This window comes from Olea europaea, chromosome 11 (genome assembly GCF_002742605.1).
Source record: "Olea europaea var. sylvestris chromosome 11, O_europaea_v1, whole genome shotgun sequence".
NCBI lineage: Eukaryota > Viridiplantae > Streptophyta > Magnoliopsida > Lamiales > Oleaceae > Olea > Olea europaea.
Window position 1 is genome coordinate 13,863,189 of NC_036247.1, and position 20,428 is coordinate 13,883,616.

The window sequence follows — 20,428 nt, forward strand, 5'->3', positions numbered from 1 at the left end:
AAAATATTTATTTTTAGTTAAATTATAAAATTTTACATAGACTAATTTATAGTTAAATTTTAATATAAATTTTTTATTTGTACTTTAAAGGTATATTATATTAATAATACTAAATATTAAATTTATTTTTTATTGATTATTATTTAATTAAGGTCTTATATATTTATTCTTTTTAAAATATTCTTTTTATTATATGGGCGGGGGAGGGGGCAGGAGAAGAGGAGTTGTGGGAACTACCACCTCGTATGTGATAATTTCACGCTATTGTATTTGATCCATGCGAATTCTATTTCAAATAAAAGTTTTTGAAAGTTTTTTAAATTTTACAAAAGTCTATAATAGTACGTTTAATTGTCAATATTTTTCATGAAAAATGTATTTTTTCCACCATAATTCTTACATTTATACTATTTGATCACATTTTTCCATGAAAAATATTTTCCTATTTTTAGTCATGTGACTATATTTTTCTCAAAATCAAGAAAAATATTCTCTTTACCCACCAATTAAAAACAGACAAATATAATATTTTCTAAGTTGAAAATTAAATCTATCAATCATATTTAATTGACAATTTTTATGCAAACAAGTTCTAGGCAATTGAATCGCTTAGAATTTATTTTTTTTCCATACAAATTATATGCTTGCAATCAAATGCACCCTAAAAGTTTAAAAATGAAAGTCTATACGAAAGACTTCCACTAATTTCATATCAATCCATAAATAATAAACCAAATCCCCAGAAGTAATCATTTAAAAAAAGTCCATCAAAATCTTCAAAAGTCTCAATTAAATACACCTACTTAATGCCCTGCCGCTTAGACTGCTATTGAAATCTAATAGTACTAAATAGCATTACTTTTTCATTAATAGAAGGATTTTAAAATATTTGAATAGATTTCAAACTTAAAAATACAAATATCAAAATTTTGCCATTTTTAATGGGATTCTTCTGAATTTTGTGAAAATATATTCAAATTCACGAAATTCATTAGAATTTATATATTTTTTTAAATCCATCAAAATCTCGGTTAAGACACCCCTTTGTATTAAAAACAATTCTGAGCATATCTTTTCATTCTGTGAAGTGGGAATTTCATATTTTCCAGCTTTATTTCTTTCAAATGGAAAGTTTCCATGTTGCTGGTTTTCTTCTTGTTATTTTCTTGTTTCTCGTTCCACTGTTTCATGGAGCACCTGCATCTAGAGCTGAAAGAACAGAAGATGGATCGGAAGTTTGGGGATATGTAGAAGTCCGGCCCAGTAAGTTAAATTTTCTAAATCTAATCCATACTAGCTCTAATGCTACGTTGAATCATATCATCTAAGAGAAGAAGCTTTTAGATGAAGTAACTTTACTCTTTTTTCACGTTTTAGATACAGAATTTGATGCAATATATATGCTGATATTTTCTCCTGTTTGTGTCTGTAAACAGAAGCTCAAATGTTCTGGTGGTATTACAGAAGTCCATACATAGCTCAAGATTCAAACAAGCCAAGGCCTATAATTCTTTGGCTCCAGGGGGGTCCTGTAAGTATTAGCATTAGTATTTATGTCAGTTGGGATTTGAACTCCTATGATATCAGTTCGAGGCAGTCAATTGTATCTCCCTCAACACAAGTTAATCCAAAAGAATAGCTCTCATTCTTCTCCTTTTTACTCTCCCTTGGTCATTCTGGTTAATTGCATACGAATGTTTAGTACACAGTACTCAAGTCTAAACACTATAATGAACAAAATTTTATCTTCTTGTTATTCTTTAATACTGTTCAAATATTGTTCTTTAATATAGTTCGGTATTATTCTTCAGGGTGCTTCTGGAGTCGGCATTGGGAATTTTAAAGAAATAGGACCTTTAGACAATTATTTGAAGCCTAGAAACTCAACATGGCTTAAACATGCTGATCTCCTATTTGTTGTGAGTATGAAATTCTAGATGATCTGCACCAAGTGTTTGGCTCGAGGATTAGATAGCAGTAGAAAATCTTGTTCATTACTTTTAATTTTAATTCTAATTAATTAATTTATTTTTGTGTAGGATAATCCAGTTGGTACTGGATACAGTTTCGTTGAGGATACTAAACTGTTTGTAAAAACTGATGATGAAGCAGCAGCTGATTTAACTAAATTGTTGATAGAAGTTTTCAACAGAAATGAGAATCTTCAGAAGAGTTCTCTATATATAATAGCAGAGTCTTATGGAGGAAGGTATGCTGTTACTCTTGGATTATCAGCTCTCAAAGCAATAGAGGCTGGAAAACTACAGCTCAAACTTGGAGGTAATCACACTTTTTAATCTTAGTAGGAAAATCGAATAACTTAAATAGGTTTCTATTCATAGGAGTGAGATTGATCTTAGTAGAACAAGTTAGAAGAGGGATTTATGTACCAAAAGAAATGACCAATTGTGGACATGGTAACGAATAGAGCGGGTGGCATAAGCGAGTTCATGTAGCTGACTTTCGGTACTCGAAATAAAACTCAGTTGCTCGTTGTTTATTTCAAACTGGAAAATCAACTATGGAAGTTGGAGAAAAGATTGATTCTTTGTTGAACCAGGCCACCCTGAATCTCTTGCCATATAAAGGATTTATTAGGAGGTCGTTTTGTATAAGATATAGACTCCAACTTGCACCTTTGAGGGGATGTAGCTCTCGCGTTGAGATGGAATCACTATAAATCTATGCATAGCTTGTAGTCTAAGTGGTTTTTTTATTGTTATTCCTCAAGAGAGTAGGGAATACGAGGAGAACACTAAAATTTTTGGACTTTGTTCTTGGTTCGTAGGAATTGCATTGGGAGACTCTTGGATTTCACCGGAAGATTTTGTGGTATGCAGTTGATTCAACTGTTTCATTCAACTTTTGCTGTTTAAGACAACTGTACCATGTACTATTTCTCGATTTCACATGTACAATGTAGTTCTCATGGGGTCCTCTTCTCAAAGATGTTTCAAGAATTGGCAGCAATGGCCTGAAGCAATCAAACATGTTAGATTTCTCAACTTTCTTCTCTTAGAATATTTGTATTGTGTCAGATTATAGGATGCTTTTGTTCCAGCAATATCCAAAATATAAAATGAGCAGATTTATAGTTCGATTCCAACATGCATATACTTGTTTCATGCTTTAGAGTCGAAAGAATAGTTTTGGCTAACAAAAGGTGTTTCATAAAACAGTCTTGCCGAGCAAATCAAACAACAAATTGACGCCGGTAAATTTGTAGAAGCGACAGACTCTTGGAATGAACTTGAGAATGTTATTGATGCTAGCAGCAATTCAGTGGTAAATTTTCATCTTTCCTCGGCTATTTTGTTTAATAAGGTGTACTTTACAGTATTATACATTATTAACAAAGACTGTCGAGTCGTATGTTTGCAGGATTTCTACAATTTTCTTCAGGATTCAGGGATAGATCATATGTCGTTGACAGCTTCTGAGAAATCTCGTCAAACTGCGATGAGACGATACTCAAAATACTTGAATTCCTTCAGGCCTACTGCCGATGGTGATGGAGATCTTGATAGCCTGATGAACGGGGCTATTAAAAAGAAGTTAAAGATTCCGGAGAACGTTCAGTTAGTTTCTTCTCTGAATGAAATTACGAGCATTTTTGTGTTTCGTTGACTAATAAATGCATAATTAACGTTGTTTTTCGCAGATGGGGACGGCAATCAGATCTTGTTTTCAATGCACAAGAAGGGGATTTTATGAGACCTAGGATCAATGAGGTAACAAATTAGACAGAACTTCTTTCAACAATTTTCCGGTTAAAATAGGGAATTCGTCTAAAAGAAACCCCCGAGAAGGGCTTTAGAGTTCTCTTTTTCGATCAGTGATAGAGGTAGAAGAAACTGCTATCGAAAAACTTTTCGTTTAAGATTTGAAATGTTGAATGTAGGAAGAATCAACAAAAACTCAATGTTCTTGAATAACTCATGTCTTTTACTTGCTAATCTTAATCTTAAATCTTCTTATCAACCTATTAGGATCCTTTTCTTCACTTTTCTTTCAATTATTACTTTGGCAGCAACTTGAGGCTAGAAGACAAGTGAAATTTACAAGGAAAATATATTCCATGATTAACTTGGACTACTTCCCTTAAGATTTTTGACTTGTAAAAGTGACACTTCAACTACAAATTTGTTTTTTGCTTGGTTGAATATTATCTCGTTCTGTCCCTCTACATAAAGTTGAGCAATCAAAGACACCAAGAAAGTCTCTTTATCATTATAATGATGAGATTTTTCCTGTATGTTAGAAAAATAATATGAGTTATGACTGGCCCTCGAAAAGCCCACCCATCTTGACTGCTCAAGTCCTAGTGTCACGCATTTATATAAATTTCACAAGTCTTTTATGAAAAAATGAATTTGATCTACATAAACAATTTTTTCAATCCGAGAGAGTTCAATGATGCTTTAATGGAGTCCATATGTTCTTATTTGTCGGTGCAGGTTGATGAACTGTTGGAAAAAGGAGTCAATATTACTATCTATAATGGTCAAGTAAGAACTGTTTTATGCTCTTCTTGATCTTGTTATAAACAACTATTTTTGTGGCATTGCGCTAAAATATAATTTAGCTGCATGTTTGTTAGTGGAAAATACATAGCAAAATTTTGTCTTTTGTTCAGTTGAGTTATTGGATATTAGTTGGCTTTAGTCATTGTTATTATTATTATTATTATTCTTCTTCTTCAAACTAACGACTAAACGACATGTGTTGTCGAAGCTCGACCTCATTTGCGCAACCAAGGGAACTGAAGCCTGGGTTGAAAAGCTCAAGTAAGATCAATTTTTGCTCAAGTTATCACTTATGTCCCAACTTTTTTTGATCAAATTCTTATCATCAACCTTTTATTAATTTGCACAACTGGTCTCTAACAACCATCTTCGTCCAAAAAAAAATTGTTAGGAGAGTAAAAATACTTATTTGTTGCTCATAATTTAAATAATTGAAATTATCAACTAATAAAAAAGTTTGACAAAATATTTGTCCTTCGTTTCAATGCACTACGGTAGAATATTTGAATAGAAACCATAATCCAGATATTAGATGTGCTAATTAATTGAAAGTTAAGAATAAAAAGACAAGGAAAAAATTGAGGACGCAACTGTAAAATTGAGTAAATGTGAGATTCCTTCCTTGTAATAAAAATGTGATGCGAATAATAAAAGAGCGTTTTATGAATATATTTACTTTTACGGAAAAAAGAACAATATCATTACTCATGTCAAACACTCACGTTAGATAAACTCGTATCACATCAAAAGCACAATTGTGTTCATTTTTTTCTTTAATTCATGGTTGCAGATGGGATGGGATGCAAACTTTCTTGAGCATGAACAGATCACCAATCTTTTGTAATGGAGACAATACCACAAAGGGTTTCATCAAATCGTACAAGAATTTACATTTCTATTGGATTCTTGGTGCTGGCCATTTTGTAAGTCAATTTCCTGATCATGCTTGCAATCTCTTTTAACAATCATGAATTGCGGTTCATATGTCATTTTCAAAAGGGAAAATTGCAACAGGAGTTCCTAACCTTTTCAATTTTTGCAGACTTTATCCTTATCTTTGTTTTGTGCCTATGAAGGTCCTTAACATTTCATAAATATGCAGCTGCAGTCCAAATGGATGGAATTTGACCATTAATTGACCAAGAAAAGTGAGATTTGACCAATTTTGACTAAGTAGAAAGAGGTGAAATACTAAATTTAAAATTATCACACTAAATAAATAAACAAAAAATTAAAAAACCAAAAATAAAAATAAGAAATATATATAAATGGTTTCTCCTTCACCCTACTCATCCTCAGCCTACCCACTACAGCTAAAAATCAGCCATCAACACCGATCGTCACCTTCAACACCACCACCATCAGTCATCTTCTTCACCAACACTCACTCACCCCATCCCGCCCCCAAACCGCTCAACCTATACTCGGCAAGCCAATTGTAGCATCTTGGAAGATCCTCGTATGGTTGGACCTATCCCTGGCTGAATTGGTGGCAAAATAGATCCACCCATTGATCATTGGAGGATTTTTTTCATATATAAAATGAAATATAGTCGAAAAATACAGGTGTACTATTAAAATCACAGTTACCGACAGCGAAAGTGCATAGGCTTAAGACAGTCATCGATGATTTGATTGGGATAGCCTTCTTCTGATAAGCTTGTATATCGGCTTCAGTGGTGGTCCAAAAACTCTGGTTTTTGGTCCATAGAAACACAATCGCCCGGTGAACCTCTGGTTGCCGACTTCTGGTATGTTTTAAAAGACTCATTTTAGCACTTGAATTGAGAGAGCCCAGTTACCATTTTTGCTTTTGGAAGCAAATGCAAGAGGGCCCAAATGCGGTTTGGGGTATGGGGGTGGGATGAGTGAGTGTTGATCAGGCCAGCTCCGAAAATTTTGAGGCCCTAGACGACTCATCATTATAAGGCCTTTGAATGTAATTTTTTTACAAACGTAAAAATACTTTAAATGTTTAAATAAATAATATATTTATATTTTAGAAGAAGATTGGGTACAATCAGGGCCGGTCCTGTGATAATGGAGGCCCGAGGCGAGGTCCGTAAATTGGGTCCCCGGACGAAATTAACGTAAAAATTTACGTAAAAATCTAATAACATTTTCAATTATGTACGCAAAAATTTGAGCATTACAAGTTTACGAAAACAATACAAAATTAAAATAACATCCAAAATCCAAAAAAAAAAAAAATAAATAAAATAATTTAAGCAAAATTGGGCCCCCTAAGGGTTTTGGGCCTGAGGCTGAGGCCTCAAATGCCTCAGCCCAGGACCGGCCCTGGGTACAATCTACAAGATAGAATTGCAAAAAGTAAAAAGAAATAAAATAAAAATTCCGACAACCCTAGAGACAAGGTTAACATAATATTTAGCGGAATTACCCCATTTGTGGGAAAAAAAATTGTCATGTAAGTAGTTATCTTCAAACTTATTAATTAAAAAAACTTGAATAAAGTGCAATTTAGAAATCATGGAATAGTTTTTAAGAACCATAATTTGAAATCCTTTGAATATTGTAAGGATGACTCGTAAAGAGAAAAATGATTTTCAGTTATAAAAAGTACAAAATTTAGTGACTAGATTGCAAAATAGTGATAAATATATAATTTTTAGATATAATGTGATGAGTTGTAATTATTTAGTGATTAAAAACGTAACTAGATTCTTATGATTTTGATTCAAAAACCTTTTAATAAATTCGAGATTTTGAGGAATTAAAGTGAAAATAAGTTTTGAGGTCAATAATGTATTTGTACCAAATGTGTATTTATTGGATTATCAACATTGGACTCATTCTGAAACTCAAGATAAATGACACATTATGGACTCGAGAAAATGTTAATTTGGATAAAGCAAATTCAAGTTATAACTCATCAAAATAACTATTTGACATGTAATATTAGTTTTAAATTAAATCAGATTACCCTAACGACATTGAACTCGTTTGGTAACTCAAATTAATCATGTTTATTAAATTTGAGAAATATTAATTTGAATAAGATTGTACTAAGTTAGAATCAATAGAAAACACTGTAGTTAAATTAATTTTTATATCTATATTTTAAATTTAATTGGACTTCTTAAGTGAATTGTTTTTCATTTTTGAGGCCCCCATATGATTTTAGGCCCTAGGCCATTGCCTTGTTAGCCTTACTCCAGGGTCGGCCCTAGTGTTGGTAAAGAAGATGACCGGTGGTTCTGGAGTCGGAGGTTGCAGCCGGTGTTGGTGACTGATTTTTAGTTGTGGTAGATAGGCTGGGGTTGTATGAGGTGAAGGAGAAACCATTTTTTTATTATTTTTTTTCTTTCGGTTTTTCAATTATTTGTTTATTTATTTAATGCGGTAATTTTAAACTTACCATTTTACCCCTTCAATTTAGTCAAAATTGGTCAAATCTCACTTTTCTTGGTCAACTAACTGTCTATTCATTTGGACTGCAGCTGCATATTTATGAAAGGTTAAGGACCTTCATTGTCACAAAATGCAGGGTAGAATAAAGTTTACAAAAATTAAAAAGGATAAGGACCGTTGCTACAATATTCCCTTTTAATAATTGAACTAAAAGTACCCTTCGTGGTATTTATCAAGATTATAGATTAGACATACCCATCATAATTGTGTGCTCTAGTTAATGACTGATGATGTTGCTTTGCTTGTTAAGATGTCATCATCATTCAATGACAACAATGATTGTGTTACATGTACACAATGATGTATATACACATGATATGGTAAGATATGATTGAACCAGAATTTCTTCAAAAAAAATGCATGTTGAGATTTTCCACCTTTACATAATCGTCTCCCAATAATGTTTTCTTGGCATTTGATGTCTTCAACTTTTTATTTTGCATCAATTGAGCCTTCACTGATGGTTTTCATCCATTTTGATTGTTAGATCATTTCGAGTAAGACAAGAAGAGAGATCGGTTTAAATTTTGTCAAATAATTTTTCACTTCGCTGATTTCTTCTAATTTTCAGGTACCCGTTGATCAACCATGCGTGGCATTGAACATGGTAGGTCACATCACACAGTCAACAGACGCATCAAAATAGATGGCCAATATACCAATTTCTTTCATAAATATGGCAACTTATAGTGAGAAATTGTCATCAAATGGAATAACACCCGTATTTTAATCAAAATTATTTTCTTCTTTGTTTCTTGTCTCTCTTATTAATTACTGAAACATGGGTTTATTAATTCTAGTTTTCAGTTTTTCACTCATGGGAAAAAAGGGAGAAATTGTTAATTTCTTTATATTTTATATTTATAATATATTAAATGTGACATCAAATGAGAACTATTTTTTGAACGATTCTATCATTGCTATAATTCAATTTTTTATTAATACCTTACCTTTTTTTCAATATGTATATAATTTATTAATTATTTTAACCATTTTAACAATATTATCATTAATTATTTTGTGAATTATTTAGTTACAATAAATGTATATTTGACACATTCCTTATCTTACTTTTCGTTTTTAATATGTATTTAATTTATTTGATCATATTTGATAGATTTACTACATTTTCATTTTTCAATATATATTTGATTTATTTAATCATTTGAACAATATTATCATGAATTATTTTGACAATTATTTAGTTTGATCAATGTACATTTGAAAAATTCAGTTCACTAGATAAAATAATGAATTAAATTCATTAAATTTTTTTGTGAACAAAAAATGAATATTTTTAGAATTTTCTTCCGATTGATTTATTAAATGAATATTAAGATACATAGATGGTAAATGGGAGGACATAATGCATATATATAATAAATAATTCTAATTGATATATTCAATGTATATTAAGCGAATATAAATAAAGAATGTTAATCATTGGATATTCAGCTAAGATCAAATGGGTAAATGAATTGACTTCGTTAACTATTTAAATTGAGTTCACAAAATGATTTTTATTTCATTTGAAACAAAAGTTCATTTAACATAACCAATTTATATTAATTATTTTTATATTCTCACACCTTCACATCTTACAGTATTATACCACCTGTAAAACATTTCTATGACTAGTTTATAATTTATATATCATCACTATCAATGCCGCAGTCATCCGCGTGCTCCAACAAAGTCTAGTATTCTTGTGCCAAGCGAATAAATTAAATGAAGTTAAAAGTTGACGTCATCTAACAGTATTACATGAAATTATACAAGAGAAATTTTTTTATTTGACATTTTTACAAATTTGCATCCGAGAATACTTTGATCCTTTTAGAGTTCAACTCTAAAATAAAAAAATCAATTAATTATTAATATAACCTCATATTTGGCAAAACTTTTTGATATTATAAATTAATGAGTCCCGTAAAATGAGTGACTAAAATTAAATAAAAAGTTATGGATTCAATCCAATATGTAGTTAAAAATAAAGTTTAACTTATAATATCTAAAATGTTATAAAACTAAAAGAAAGAAAAAAAAAAAAAAAGAGAGAAGAAATAGAGTCAAAACTCAAGTATGTATTATTAAGAACCAATACCTTATATTTATGGGGTCCAAAATAAAAGTTACAGTTAGAATAAAATAGATCTTCTGGGTAATATAAGACTTATCTATGTATCATGATAATACTAAATAATTATCAATAATTATCTCATTATTTTACAACACCCCCCTTTGATGATTATTTTTACAATAGCTATCTCATTAAAGCCATGTTTGACAAAAAACAAACAAATGAAAAAAGAGATAAATAATTTGAAGTAATAAAATGCTGTCTCGTTAAAATGTTGTCAAAAAAATCTAGTGGGACAAAACTTGATTGAAGGAAAAGAGTACAGTTACTCTCCCTGATTTTAATTCTTGTATCAAGTCATCCATTTCTCGTACATCAATGTCTTCAATATTACAATTTCTAGTGAAGTATATCTCGTGCTATCTTGCATAGTCTTTAAATAACACAGTCTTCATAATAGATACTTTATCAATCTTTGATAACTGTAATAATATAATGATTTAAAAAAACAGCTCTTATTGATCTCTTTGAGAGTTTCATTCGCATAAGAGTATACTTTTTTAGGGTAAATGTCTTGTAGGTTAAAGATGTCGTTATACAAAGAACATGTCTCATTAAAACGTTAATAGGAAAAGCATTGTGAGAAAAATCCTAAAGAAGAAAAAAGAGTTCATTATTCTTTTGAATACGGTAAAAAGATGTCTCATTAAAAACATTGTCAGGAAAACCAATTGGACAAAACTTTGGTTAAGTGAAAAAGAGTACAACGCATATTTACTTCCCCTCATAATAATATTAATTGAATTATGCTTCAAACATATTAAATCTTTCAAAAATAGTATTAAATTTATATGTAAGATAAGTTGACTATAACTACATTTATTATATACACGTTAAATTTCATGCATTGTCATTCTGACAAGATAGAGACATGTAATTACATCCACCACATGACAACTTATCTATTTATACAACTCTTCACAACATTTATTATGTAAAAAGTCATATATTTCATATTACGACTTTACTTTTTTCATTTTCATTTCGCATAAATATACACCTTTTGATGTTCGAACTGAAGATCCAGAAACTTCAGGTTTCTCTAGTAAATTCAATTTAGGATTGATTCCATTTTATTTGGCCAATCATTACTTCATCGATACATTTCAACGCATTTATTATGATTTCTTGTTATATGATTTAGTACATCATGTGTAAATTTATTGTCGACAACTTTTTCTCATTCGATTTTATTTATTTTCCCATAATGACATAACCTTTTGAGATATCTTAATTTTCAACATATCAGGTATCTGAACATTTTCTGGAGTTTTATAACTTGTTATGTCTAAATACTCATCAAGAGTATATGCCTCCTTAATAGGACTATCTTTGTGGATTGCTCAATTTTCATTTAGAGATTTGTTTGTATTAGAATTGAATATCACCACGCTTCAAGGGTGCTATTGTCCTCATAGGACATCAATTCGTATTGGAGCATTTAAAACTTGTGTGCGAAATATTGTTTATCTTTTTGAACAGTAAATGCATCTAAATAAATTACATTTTGAACTTTTGGTTCGAATAATATTTTGCGAGGATATAGATGCATATGTATAGTATTTCCAACTTCTTAATTCCTCCTCTTAATGTTAAGAAAATTGTCCAATCAATTTGATAATCCGTAATTTGCGTTATCAAATATCACCCATTTGAGATAAGGGTCAAAAGTACATATTTATTCTCGGCATTATTTACTTTTCATCTCATTGCAATGTGGTAAATTCATTGTACTATCAAATAATCTGATGAAGAAATTAGACTCTGGTCATAAACCAATTATAATGGGAGAAACTAAAATATCGGCATGATGCGTAATAGTATTTCCAAAGAATTGGGAAGAACTTTGTTCTCAATTAATTGGGGGAGTTTAACGTGTTAAATCATTTATCGACATCCAAACTAACACTTGTTAAAATATTAAGATTTATAATAACTAGCATTAACAAGATACGATCTTGATTATATAATCTGAAACTTATACTTATTTAAAATTTGAGTCGTAATTTTGCAAAATTTAGGTTGCGAACACCATGCAATCTGTAATATATGTATCAAGTCTATTATATATAAATAATATTTAAATTATCAATGCGGAGGATGTTGGAGTCAGTTTATCATCCTAATTGATTTTCAGATATATAGGAAATCTAGTTCTTATTTTAGCTAGTGATGTTTAATGATCAATTTTTGATAAAGAGAACAAAAATCATAAAGGATTTCATTAGATTGAAGAATCTTCATTAAATATCCATTTGAATTTTTTAATTTCGCATCATTATTAGTCCAGTGATGATCCAACCGGTCATGTTAGACAAATTGAACTTTCGGTTCAATATAAGATATAATTTAGTTATTTAATTTCAAAGAATATAATTAAACATTATATAATCATATAATAATCAATGTCCACATGATATAAGTAGTATGTTTTCCTTTTAAGTATAAACACAAATTTATAAATTACACATAATATATTTTTCAAAACATGTGTTATTTCAAGACTACGTTGTATTTTATTATCACTTTTTTAACAGCAATATCAATATTCTTCTGAAATATTGGAATTGTACTGTCATACTCTTCAGGAGCAATAACATATTATTATTTGAAATAATAAATTGTATAAGAATTTACTCTTCAAGAGTAAAAACATAATTTATATTAGATCGTATTTAATTTATTAATTATGCTCTCTCTTCAAGAGCAACTAACATCTAACTAAAATATTTGTCAATAATAGCGTGCTACTTCAGGAGTAATAACATTCTTTTTAGAATGTTAACAATGTTGCGCAACATTAGAAATACAAATAAATTATTGTTTAAAAACATTAACTCTTCATGAGTATGTTTTATAGACAAATATTAATATTTGCTAAATTGTACTTCTCCGATAGTACTTTATATTTTATTATTGCTTCTTCAATAGCAGTAAATCAAACTTTATATTTGACTATTACTTTTTCAATAGCAATAAATCAATATCTTTATTTGAAATATTAAAAATTGTAATTCATGTTTTTCACAAATAATTTGTCAATATTCTTCTGGAATATTGAAAATTATAATTCATATTCTTCGGGAGCAAATAATATTCTTTTGAAATATTAATAATGTTGTGCTAATTTAGAAACAACAATGAATTATTATTTAAAAACACAATCTCTTTAGGAAGATATTTTCTAATAGAATGTAAATATTTGTAGAGTAGTGTTTCTTTATAACCAATTATATTCTTTTAAAATATTAACAGTGTCGTGCTAATTCAAGAGCACCAACAAATTATTTGTAATAGAGAGACTCCAGAGTACTAAATTTATAAATTATAATATGTATTTTAAAAAAATATGAACGTAATAATTAATAGAATGATAAACAAGAAACAAACAAATAAATATATCATGTGCAATTTTTTGATGAAAAAATAATCATCATATTTTTTTAATTATGGAACCAAAATTATGGAATCAATTACTTGTTGCACGAGTATCAATTTTTGATTTATCTATTGCATCGAACTTGGCTAGAAGGTTCCGCAACGATTAAAGGCGATATATTTCAACATCCCATGTTTCAAATGCTTCTCTTTTATTTTTTGAAAAATCAAAATATAAATTGGATAACATGCGAGCAAAAGTAAACCTGAATATAATATATGCACATGGCAATCAATTCATCCACTTTCAACGCCCCTCCATTTTTTTCACAATTTTCAAGATGCACGTGTGTGTGTCTATATATATATATATATATATTAAAGAGAAAAAAATTATTTGATCGAGAATCAGATAAAAGAATTCATTTGACTAGGCAAGCTTCATGTAATGTGATCATCGTGTTGATAACATGTTATAAAACTAAAATAAAGAAAGAAAACAGGAGAACAAATAGAGAGTGGAAACTAAAATATGTATTATTAAGAACCAATACCCTATATTTATAGTGTCCAAAATAAGAGTTACAATTGGAATGAAATAAATCTTCTAGATAAGATAAGACTTATTTATATATCATAATAATACTAAATAATCATCAATAATTATCTCATTATTTTACAATATAAAAAGATTTATCAAAAAGAAGCTAAATTTTAACGTTCAAAATTTAGGTTCTTCGTCTTAAAATTTTAATTAAAAAATTTTTTTGTTTGCAGGGCCGGCCCCGGGAATTTAGAGGCCCTAAGCAATTAATTATTATGAGGCCCTTCAACATAAAGAAAGGATTCAATAATAAAAAAGGACCTGCAAATATGTAGTTCCAGAGGATAAGAAGAATATTTTGATTTGTTAATGAAATAGCCATAGAAACATGGAAGCATGAATCTTTAGGTGAATGCTCATCATAAATATGTTTACATCTATTAGATTAGATTGGCTAGTCCTTAACGACGGTCATACCATTTTATTCCAATCTCTATAGTACCCACAAAAGAATAGATGCATATTCATACTAACTAAAAAAAAAAAATTGCTCAATACTTATCAAAATCAAGTGAAACATAACCATTGTCTGCATTTAAGTGCACGTTCATTCTTACAGCCAAACTCAAAAAATAAGTTCAAAAATGCTAGGGAGAAAGAAAATGGAAGAATGGTAAACAAAATCTACCTTAAGAACATATGTGGTAAGGTGGGCAAGGCATGGAAGAGGGGATACTTGTTATTTGGGCCACCAGGGACAGGGAAATCAAGTTTGATTTGCTTCCATGGCTAATTATCTGAATTTTGATGTTTATGATTTGGAGCTCACGGATATTAGATGTCATTCTGATATGAAGAGAGTCATTATTTCAACGGCTGATATTTGTGGTCGAGGACATAGATACTTTCGTTCATCTATCAAACAGGGTACTAGTAGCGCCACCATGGATACCGCTAATGTATCCTTCCTACTATAATCAAGTAACCAAAGTAAGTTTTCTATGAAATTTTTGCCAACTTTTTTTTCGAGGCATTTCAAACTGCTTTTTCCATTCATGAGCGTAAAACTATTAACTAATAATAGTCCAAATGGGAAAATCAAACAATTGGCAAAATTAATGAAATTTCAAATGTAAAAGACAGAATTCTATTAAAAAAGGGATAAAAATTAAATAGAAAAAGGCTCCTAAACAATATTCACCAGTCAAAAACAATATTTTAGTACACACAATCGCCTGCATAGATGTTTATTTAATAAGATAGAAGATAAAAAATTTGGAGATGGTACTCACCTGATTAAGCATCCATGTCAATCCAACGCCAGGTCAGTTCGAGTGTCCGACTCTGTGATAATGTGATTCATCAACATTCCGGGACTCCAGCGACCGACAAGGCAGCAGCACTTTACTCAAAGGTCCATTGCTTAATAAATCATTTGGAGAAAGAGAGAAACCATACATCTCTGATCTCACATCTGCAGCAAGGGCAACATAAGCATAAGAAACCAATTAAAAAAAAAAAAAAGCATAAGAAGATGAAGAGGCCAACCTTGTGGTTGGGTAATCGGATTTCTAGCCGGGAATTTTGCCAACTGTTCTATTTTAGGGATTGGTATTCTTTGAGTTTATGACGTTCTTGATTTGGAGAAGATGATTGGAATGGTGAAGAAAAAGACCGATGGTTCTTATTATCTTCCCCATTTTTATTATTTTTTTTTCTTTTTGGGGATATGAGGGGGTTTTGATAATGGGGCGGTTTTTGGACTTCTTTTAGAGGCCCCTCAGATTTTGAGGCCCAAGGCCGGCCCTGTTTGTTTGTATGGTAAATATTTTCAATTAATACTGAGCAATAATTCATTATAACACTTTATCCTTCTCTCTTGAAACTTTTTAATTTATTATAAATCTCTGAAAGAAAAAGGAAATTATTTTCCGTCTGATCCCCATTCATAAGAATTATTTTTCTTCTAAATCATCCTCAATTATACATTTCATAAGACTCACAATTTTTATTGAATTTTTAATCGTACATTTTATTAACTTTTTATCAAAATCCTTTTTGAATCTGATTTAATCAAAATAAAAAAAGGGTCACGTTTTTAAGTTGAGATGACATGTTGGGAATTCCATTTTTTCTCAAGGACAAATACGTCCAAGAAATAAGAAAGATTCAAATATAACGAGCGTCGATGTCCATGTGAGTAGAAATTTGGGGAATTGCATGTCAAATACAATTGGAATTATGTTATAAGCAATGAAATTGAAGTAGAGTTAGATAAGCTAATTTTAACCCAGAGGATTAAAAACTCCACAACACGATTGTAAAATTTTTCATTGATATATCATTGAGTAGGCAATTTTGATGAAATCGAGTGATTGCAATTGTACCAAACCCCACTGGTTTGTACGGATTATGATTAGTTCCCTTACGAACCGGTCCAACTAAAGACATGAAGCGACTTCATTTTTGTGATTCCTGGCTCCGAATTGAAGTGGACAGAGTTGGTCGGTCTTTAAACTATGATTAAAAAAATGTGTGGTGTGTTTAATTGCAAGCATGAAATTTGTATGAAAATAAATTAAAATTATTAATTAAATGTACTTGATTGATTCATTTTTAACATATAAAATATTACACTTATCAATATTTTATTCATGAGTAGATTTTTTTGTTGGGGCGGGGGGGGAGGTGATGAGAGCGAATTGCTTGAAAAATCAAAATCTGACCCTCATCAAGGAAAATATTTTTCCTCATTTTGAAGAAAAATATGATTACGTGACAAACTTTTCAAAAATACTTTTCATGAAAAAATGACAATCAAACATAAAAAAGTAAGAATTTGAATAAAAAAATGATATTTCTATGAAAAATAAGGTCAATGGAATTGTATCAAAATGCATTAAATTTACTTGGGGACCCTTTATTAACTTTCAGGGCCATAGCCCTCATATTTTACTCAGGACATCTTCAGTACTCTCGAGATACAAATTACCTATTCTAAAACCCCGATGTAAAAAAACTTATTTGTACTTATATTTTTTATATATACAAAAAGAGTAATTTAGCACCACTCAGGTGTCATTAAATTAGAGGAACAATAAATTAGTCACATGATTCTACCTTTCATTTAACTTATTACATGGTGATACTTACATTGATGTTTTAGAACCACCAGTGTCGTTAAATTAGAGGAACAATAAATTAGTCACATGATTCTACCTTTCATTTAGCTTATTACATGGTGATACTTACATTGATGTTTTAGAACCACTAGTACTAGATAGTATTATTCATGCAAAAATAACATTCCTCTCGTCCAATAAAGATATGTTTGTTTCCATTTTTACTCAGATTGAGAAAATGTAATTAATATAATCGAAATATAATTTTTTCTCACACTTTTCATAGTATACTCTAACATTAAATAACACTGTAAATATGAGTAGTTTATATTTGTTGATAACAACACACGTTAAATAAAGACACATTAGAAAACTAAAAATTGATTATACTCTCAATAAAGAAATTAATCTATAATTTGAGATGGACGAAAATGTAAGCAAGCTATCTTTATGGAAACGAGTAAATAACAAATAAAAATGCAAGATTAAATATTTGTCCTTTTTTTTTTTGGTTTGCTAATAGAGTTTTTGTAAGAAAATTGTCATCAGAGGCAATAAGTGCTAATTACTTAAAGGTTTACCATAAGAATTGTAACGCCCCAATTTTTCTTATTAAACACCGGAACGTTACGAAAACTATTTTTTTCTTTAGTTTAAAATGCGGAACTATATAAAATTCTTCAATAAACAAATAATTGTAACGTTTAAATTAACATTATTGAAAGCGTATCTAACTATAAATATAAACTCCTAAGTAATTCAAATAATGCGTTCTAAATTAAAATAAACAAATTGCTAAATTTAAAATGGCAAACTTATTTCTTTTTCTCTATTCTTTATCCACTTGGCAGTCCGCATCACCAATTCTCCACTGTTCCAATCGACCCGAACTAATCTGTAAAATTAATGTAAGAGTGAGTATTAAAAATACCCAGTAAGATACGTGCAAATTTCCATACACAGATACATAACAAATAAATAATACACTTTATACCGCTCTTCTCTTATGGAGTATATCGGTGACCAAGCGACACACCCATTTTAGGTCCTCTTAATTTCCATGTAGAAATTTCATATCTCTTTCTCTAGAACCCAAAGGTCCACTAGCATTCCATGCATATTTAATCGCATATAAGAGTATAAGGAAACGTAAACACTTTGCACATAAATGTATCTTACCTCGTTGAATCTACAGTATGTTGAAAATCGTTCCTCCGCTTTGAAAGTATGTGATTAAAATACTCGATGTATGAAATTATATTTCTAATGCTGTTTTCTGTCTCTCTCTCTCTCTCTCTCTCTCTCTCTTATCTTTATCTTTCTCTATTTCATGTGTGAATTTTTTGTGTGGTAGAATGTGGGATTCTAGCCTACTATTTATAGGTGTAGACTAGAGTAGAATATATGTCTTATCCTAACAAAAGATTTTTACTTGATTTGTACTAGGCTTTTTTGTTGTTATCAAAAAGAAAATAGAGAGTTGGTTTGTTATCCAATGCATGCCAACGTGAAGAAACATGATAGTTAAATGAGACATCAACTTTTCAAACTCTAATATGATTACATCAAAGATATCTTCTATCATAAATTCTGAAATCGGCAGCTAGCTTTTGACTTTGTTTAATATATTCATTCTTTGTACACATACATGGCTATTTTGAAAAATCATCTAAATTCAAATGAGTTTGAGACTATCTACAATACTATATTTGCAAATAGAAAATTTATTTGCCATCACTTATCTATTATAATATAGTTTATCTTCCAAAATAAATGCTCCAAAATAATTAAAATTCTATCTTATTTTAATAAATATTATGTTTAAACAAAAGGTAGCCTAATTAGTCAGCACTGCCTAGAATATTTAATTAAAGGGAATTATATTAATTCTTAATTCTATTTAATCTTGTTTCATTATTCCATGACGGCTTTTCCCGTAAAATGCCTCAATCCAGTATAATCTACAGTTATTTTTCCCTTATCTAAACATCACGTGGAGTCTATCAACTCATAAAGTCAAGTAATTAAATAATACTAAAATAATCAATCCCTAAAATCAAGGAAACCTACCCTTCTTTTTCTCCAAAATCAAAGCAAATAATTATTAAAATAAACCTACTTCTTTTTATTCATTACCATTTCCATACGTACACCATACAAAATCAAGACAATTCCATGTACACGTGTCAACATCACATCTTCCTTCCAAGTTTTAATTGAATTTGAAAACCAATTTCTTCAAATCGAAATTTCTTGGTGCTGGATTATCCAAATCGACTATTTCTCGAGCCTAAAATTCATAATTAATTACTGGCTATCCAACGAGTATAATATTAATATACTTATATTTACTCTATCGAAATTTAATTATTCGACTCAAAGTATAAGAATTTAAAATATATTACCTCTTAGTCCCTCAACTTTTGAAATAATATAATATAGATATTAAATAAATTTTTATCAGTTTTTTTTTTTGGGATGTTACAAGAATGCGATAAAAAAATTAGAGACACAAGTGTAACAATAAGGATCAAGGACATTTTATCAATTATAATAAAATGTGGTGCGAATATAAGTACACTTTGACGTGGACTATATAAAAGTGAAAAATTGAATCTAGGAAGTATCTACAATCTTAAATATTAATTCTCTGTATCTTACTATCTTTACCTCCCAAATCTTAAATCTAGGTAGTATAAATTGGCACTGGAAAACTTTGTATTACCTGGATAAGGTATGAAACATTGAATCTAGTAAGTATCTACAATCTTATATATTAATTATGCATTTTACCTCCCAGATCTTGATCTTAATTTTTCATTTCAGCCTGTTAGGATTCTTCTCTTTATTTTTGTTAGAATGATTATTCGGACCAGGTCAATGGAAGACAAAAGAAAATTGACAAGAAAATGAAGACCGCATAATTAATGTTTTGAAATTCGATTCGGATATCCGAAAAAGTTAAAAAGTTAAGAGTAGAAAGGTCGATCGACTAGTAATAAAGAAATAAATTAATACCACAAAATTCCCAAAATTAAGTTAATTTTTTAACTTAATTAATAAATAAAAAAAACACCCATTGATGATCAAATTTGGGTGCATTTAACTTTTATTTTTGTACTTCTATAGTATTTTATTGTGTCATTGAAATAAAATTAAAATGAAAGATCACATAAATTGGATTGAAAATGAAAAAGGAAATTAATTTGAAGAGAAATAATTTACACAAACATAATTTTCCTTTATATATATATATATATATATATATATATATATAGAGCGACTA

The 20,428-nt window shown here is 29.7% G+C and overlaps 1 protein-coding gene across 1 annotated transcript; it reads left to right on the forward strand.

The window, feature by feature from the left end:
* Positions 1-1,087: 1,087 nt before the first annotated feature.
* Positions 1,088-8,711, forward strand: LOC111403493 (serine carboxypeptidase-like 51). The gene is made up of 13 exons (XM_023032018.1): positions 1,088-1,263; positions 1,437-1,531; positions 1,812-1,919; positions 2,040-2,280; positions 2,789-2,832; positions 2,924-2,991; positions 3,180-3,285; positions 3,382-3,578; positions 3,662-3,731; positions 4,458-4,508; positions 4,735-4,787; positions 5,317-5,449; positions 8,530-8,711. Exons 1-13 carry the CDS (start codon positions 1,125-1,127, stop codon positions 8,602-8,604), a joined length of 1,380 nt encoding a protein of 459 aa, XP_022887786.1. The 5' UTR covers positions 1,088-1,124; the 3' UTR covers positions 8,605-8,711.
* Positions 8,712-20,428: the final 11,717 nt, after the last annotated feature.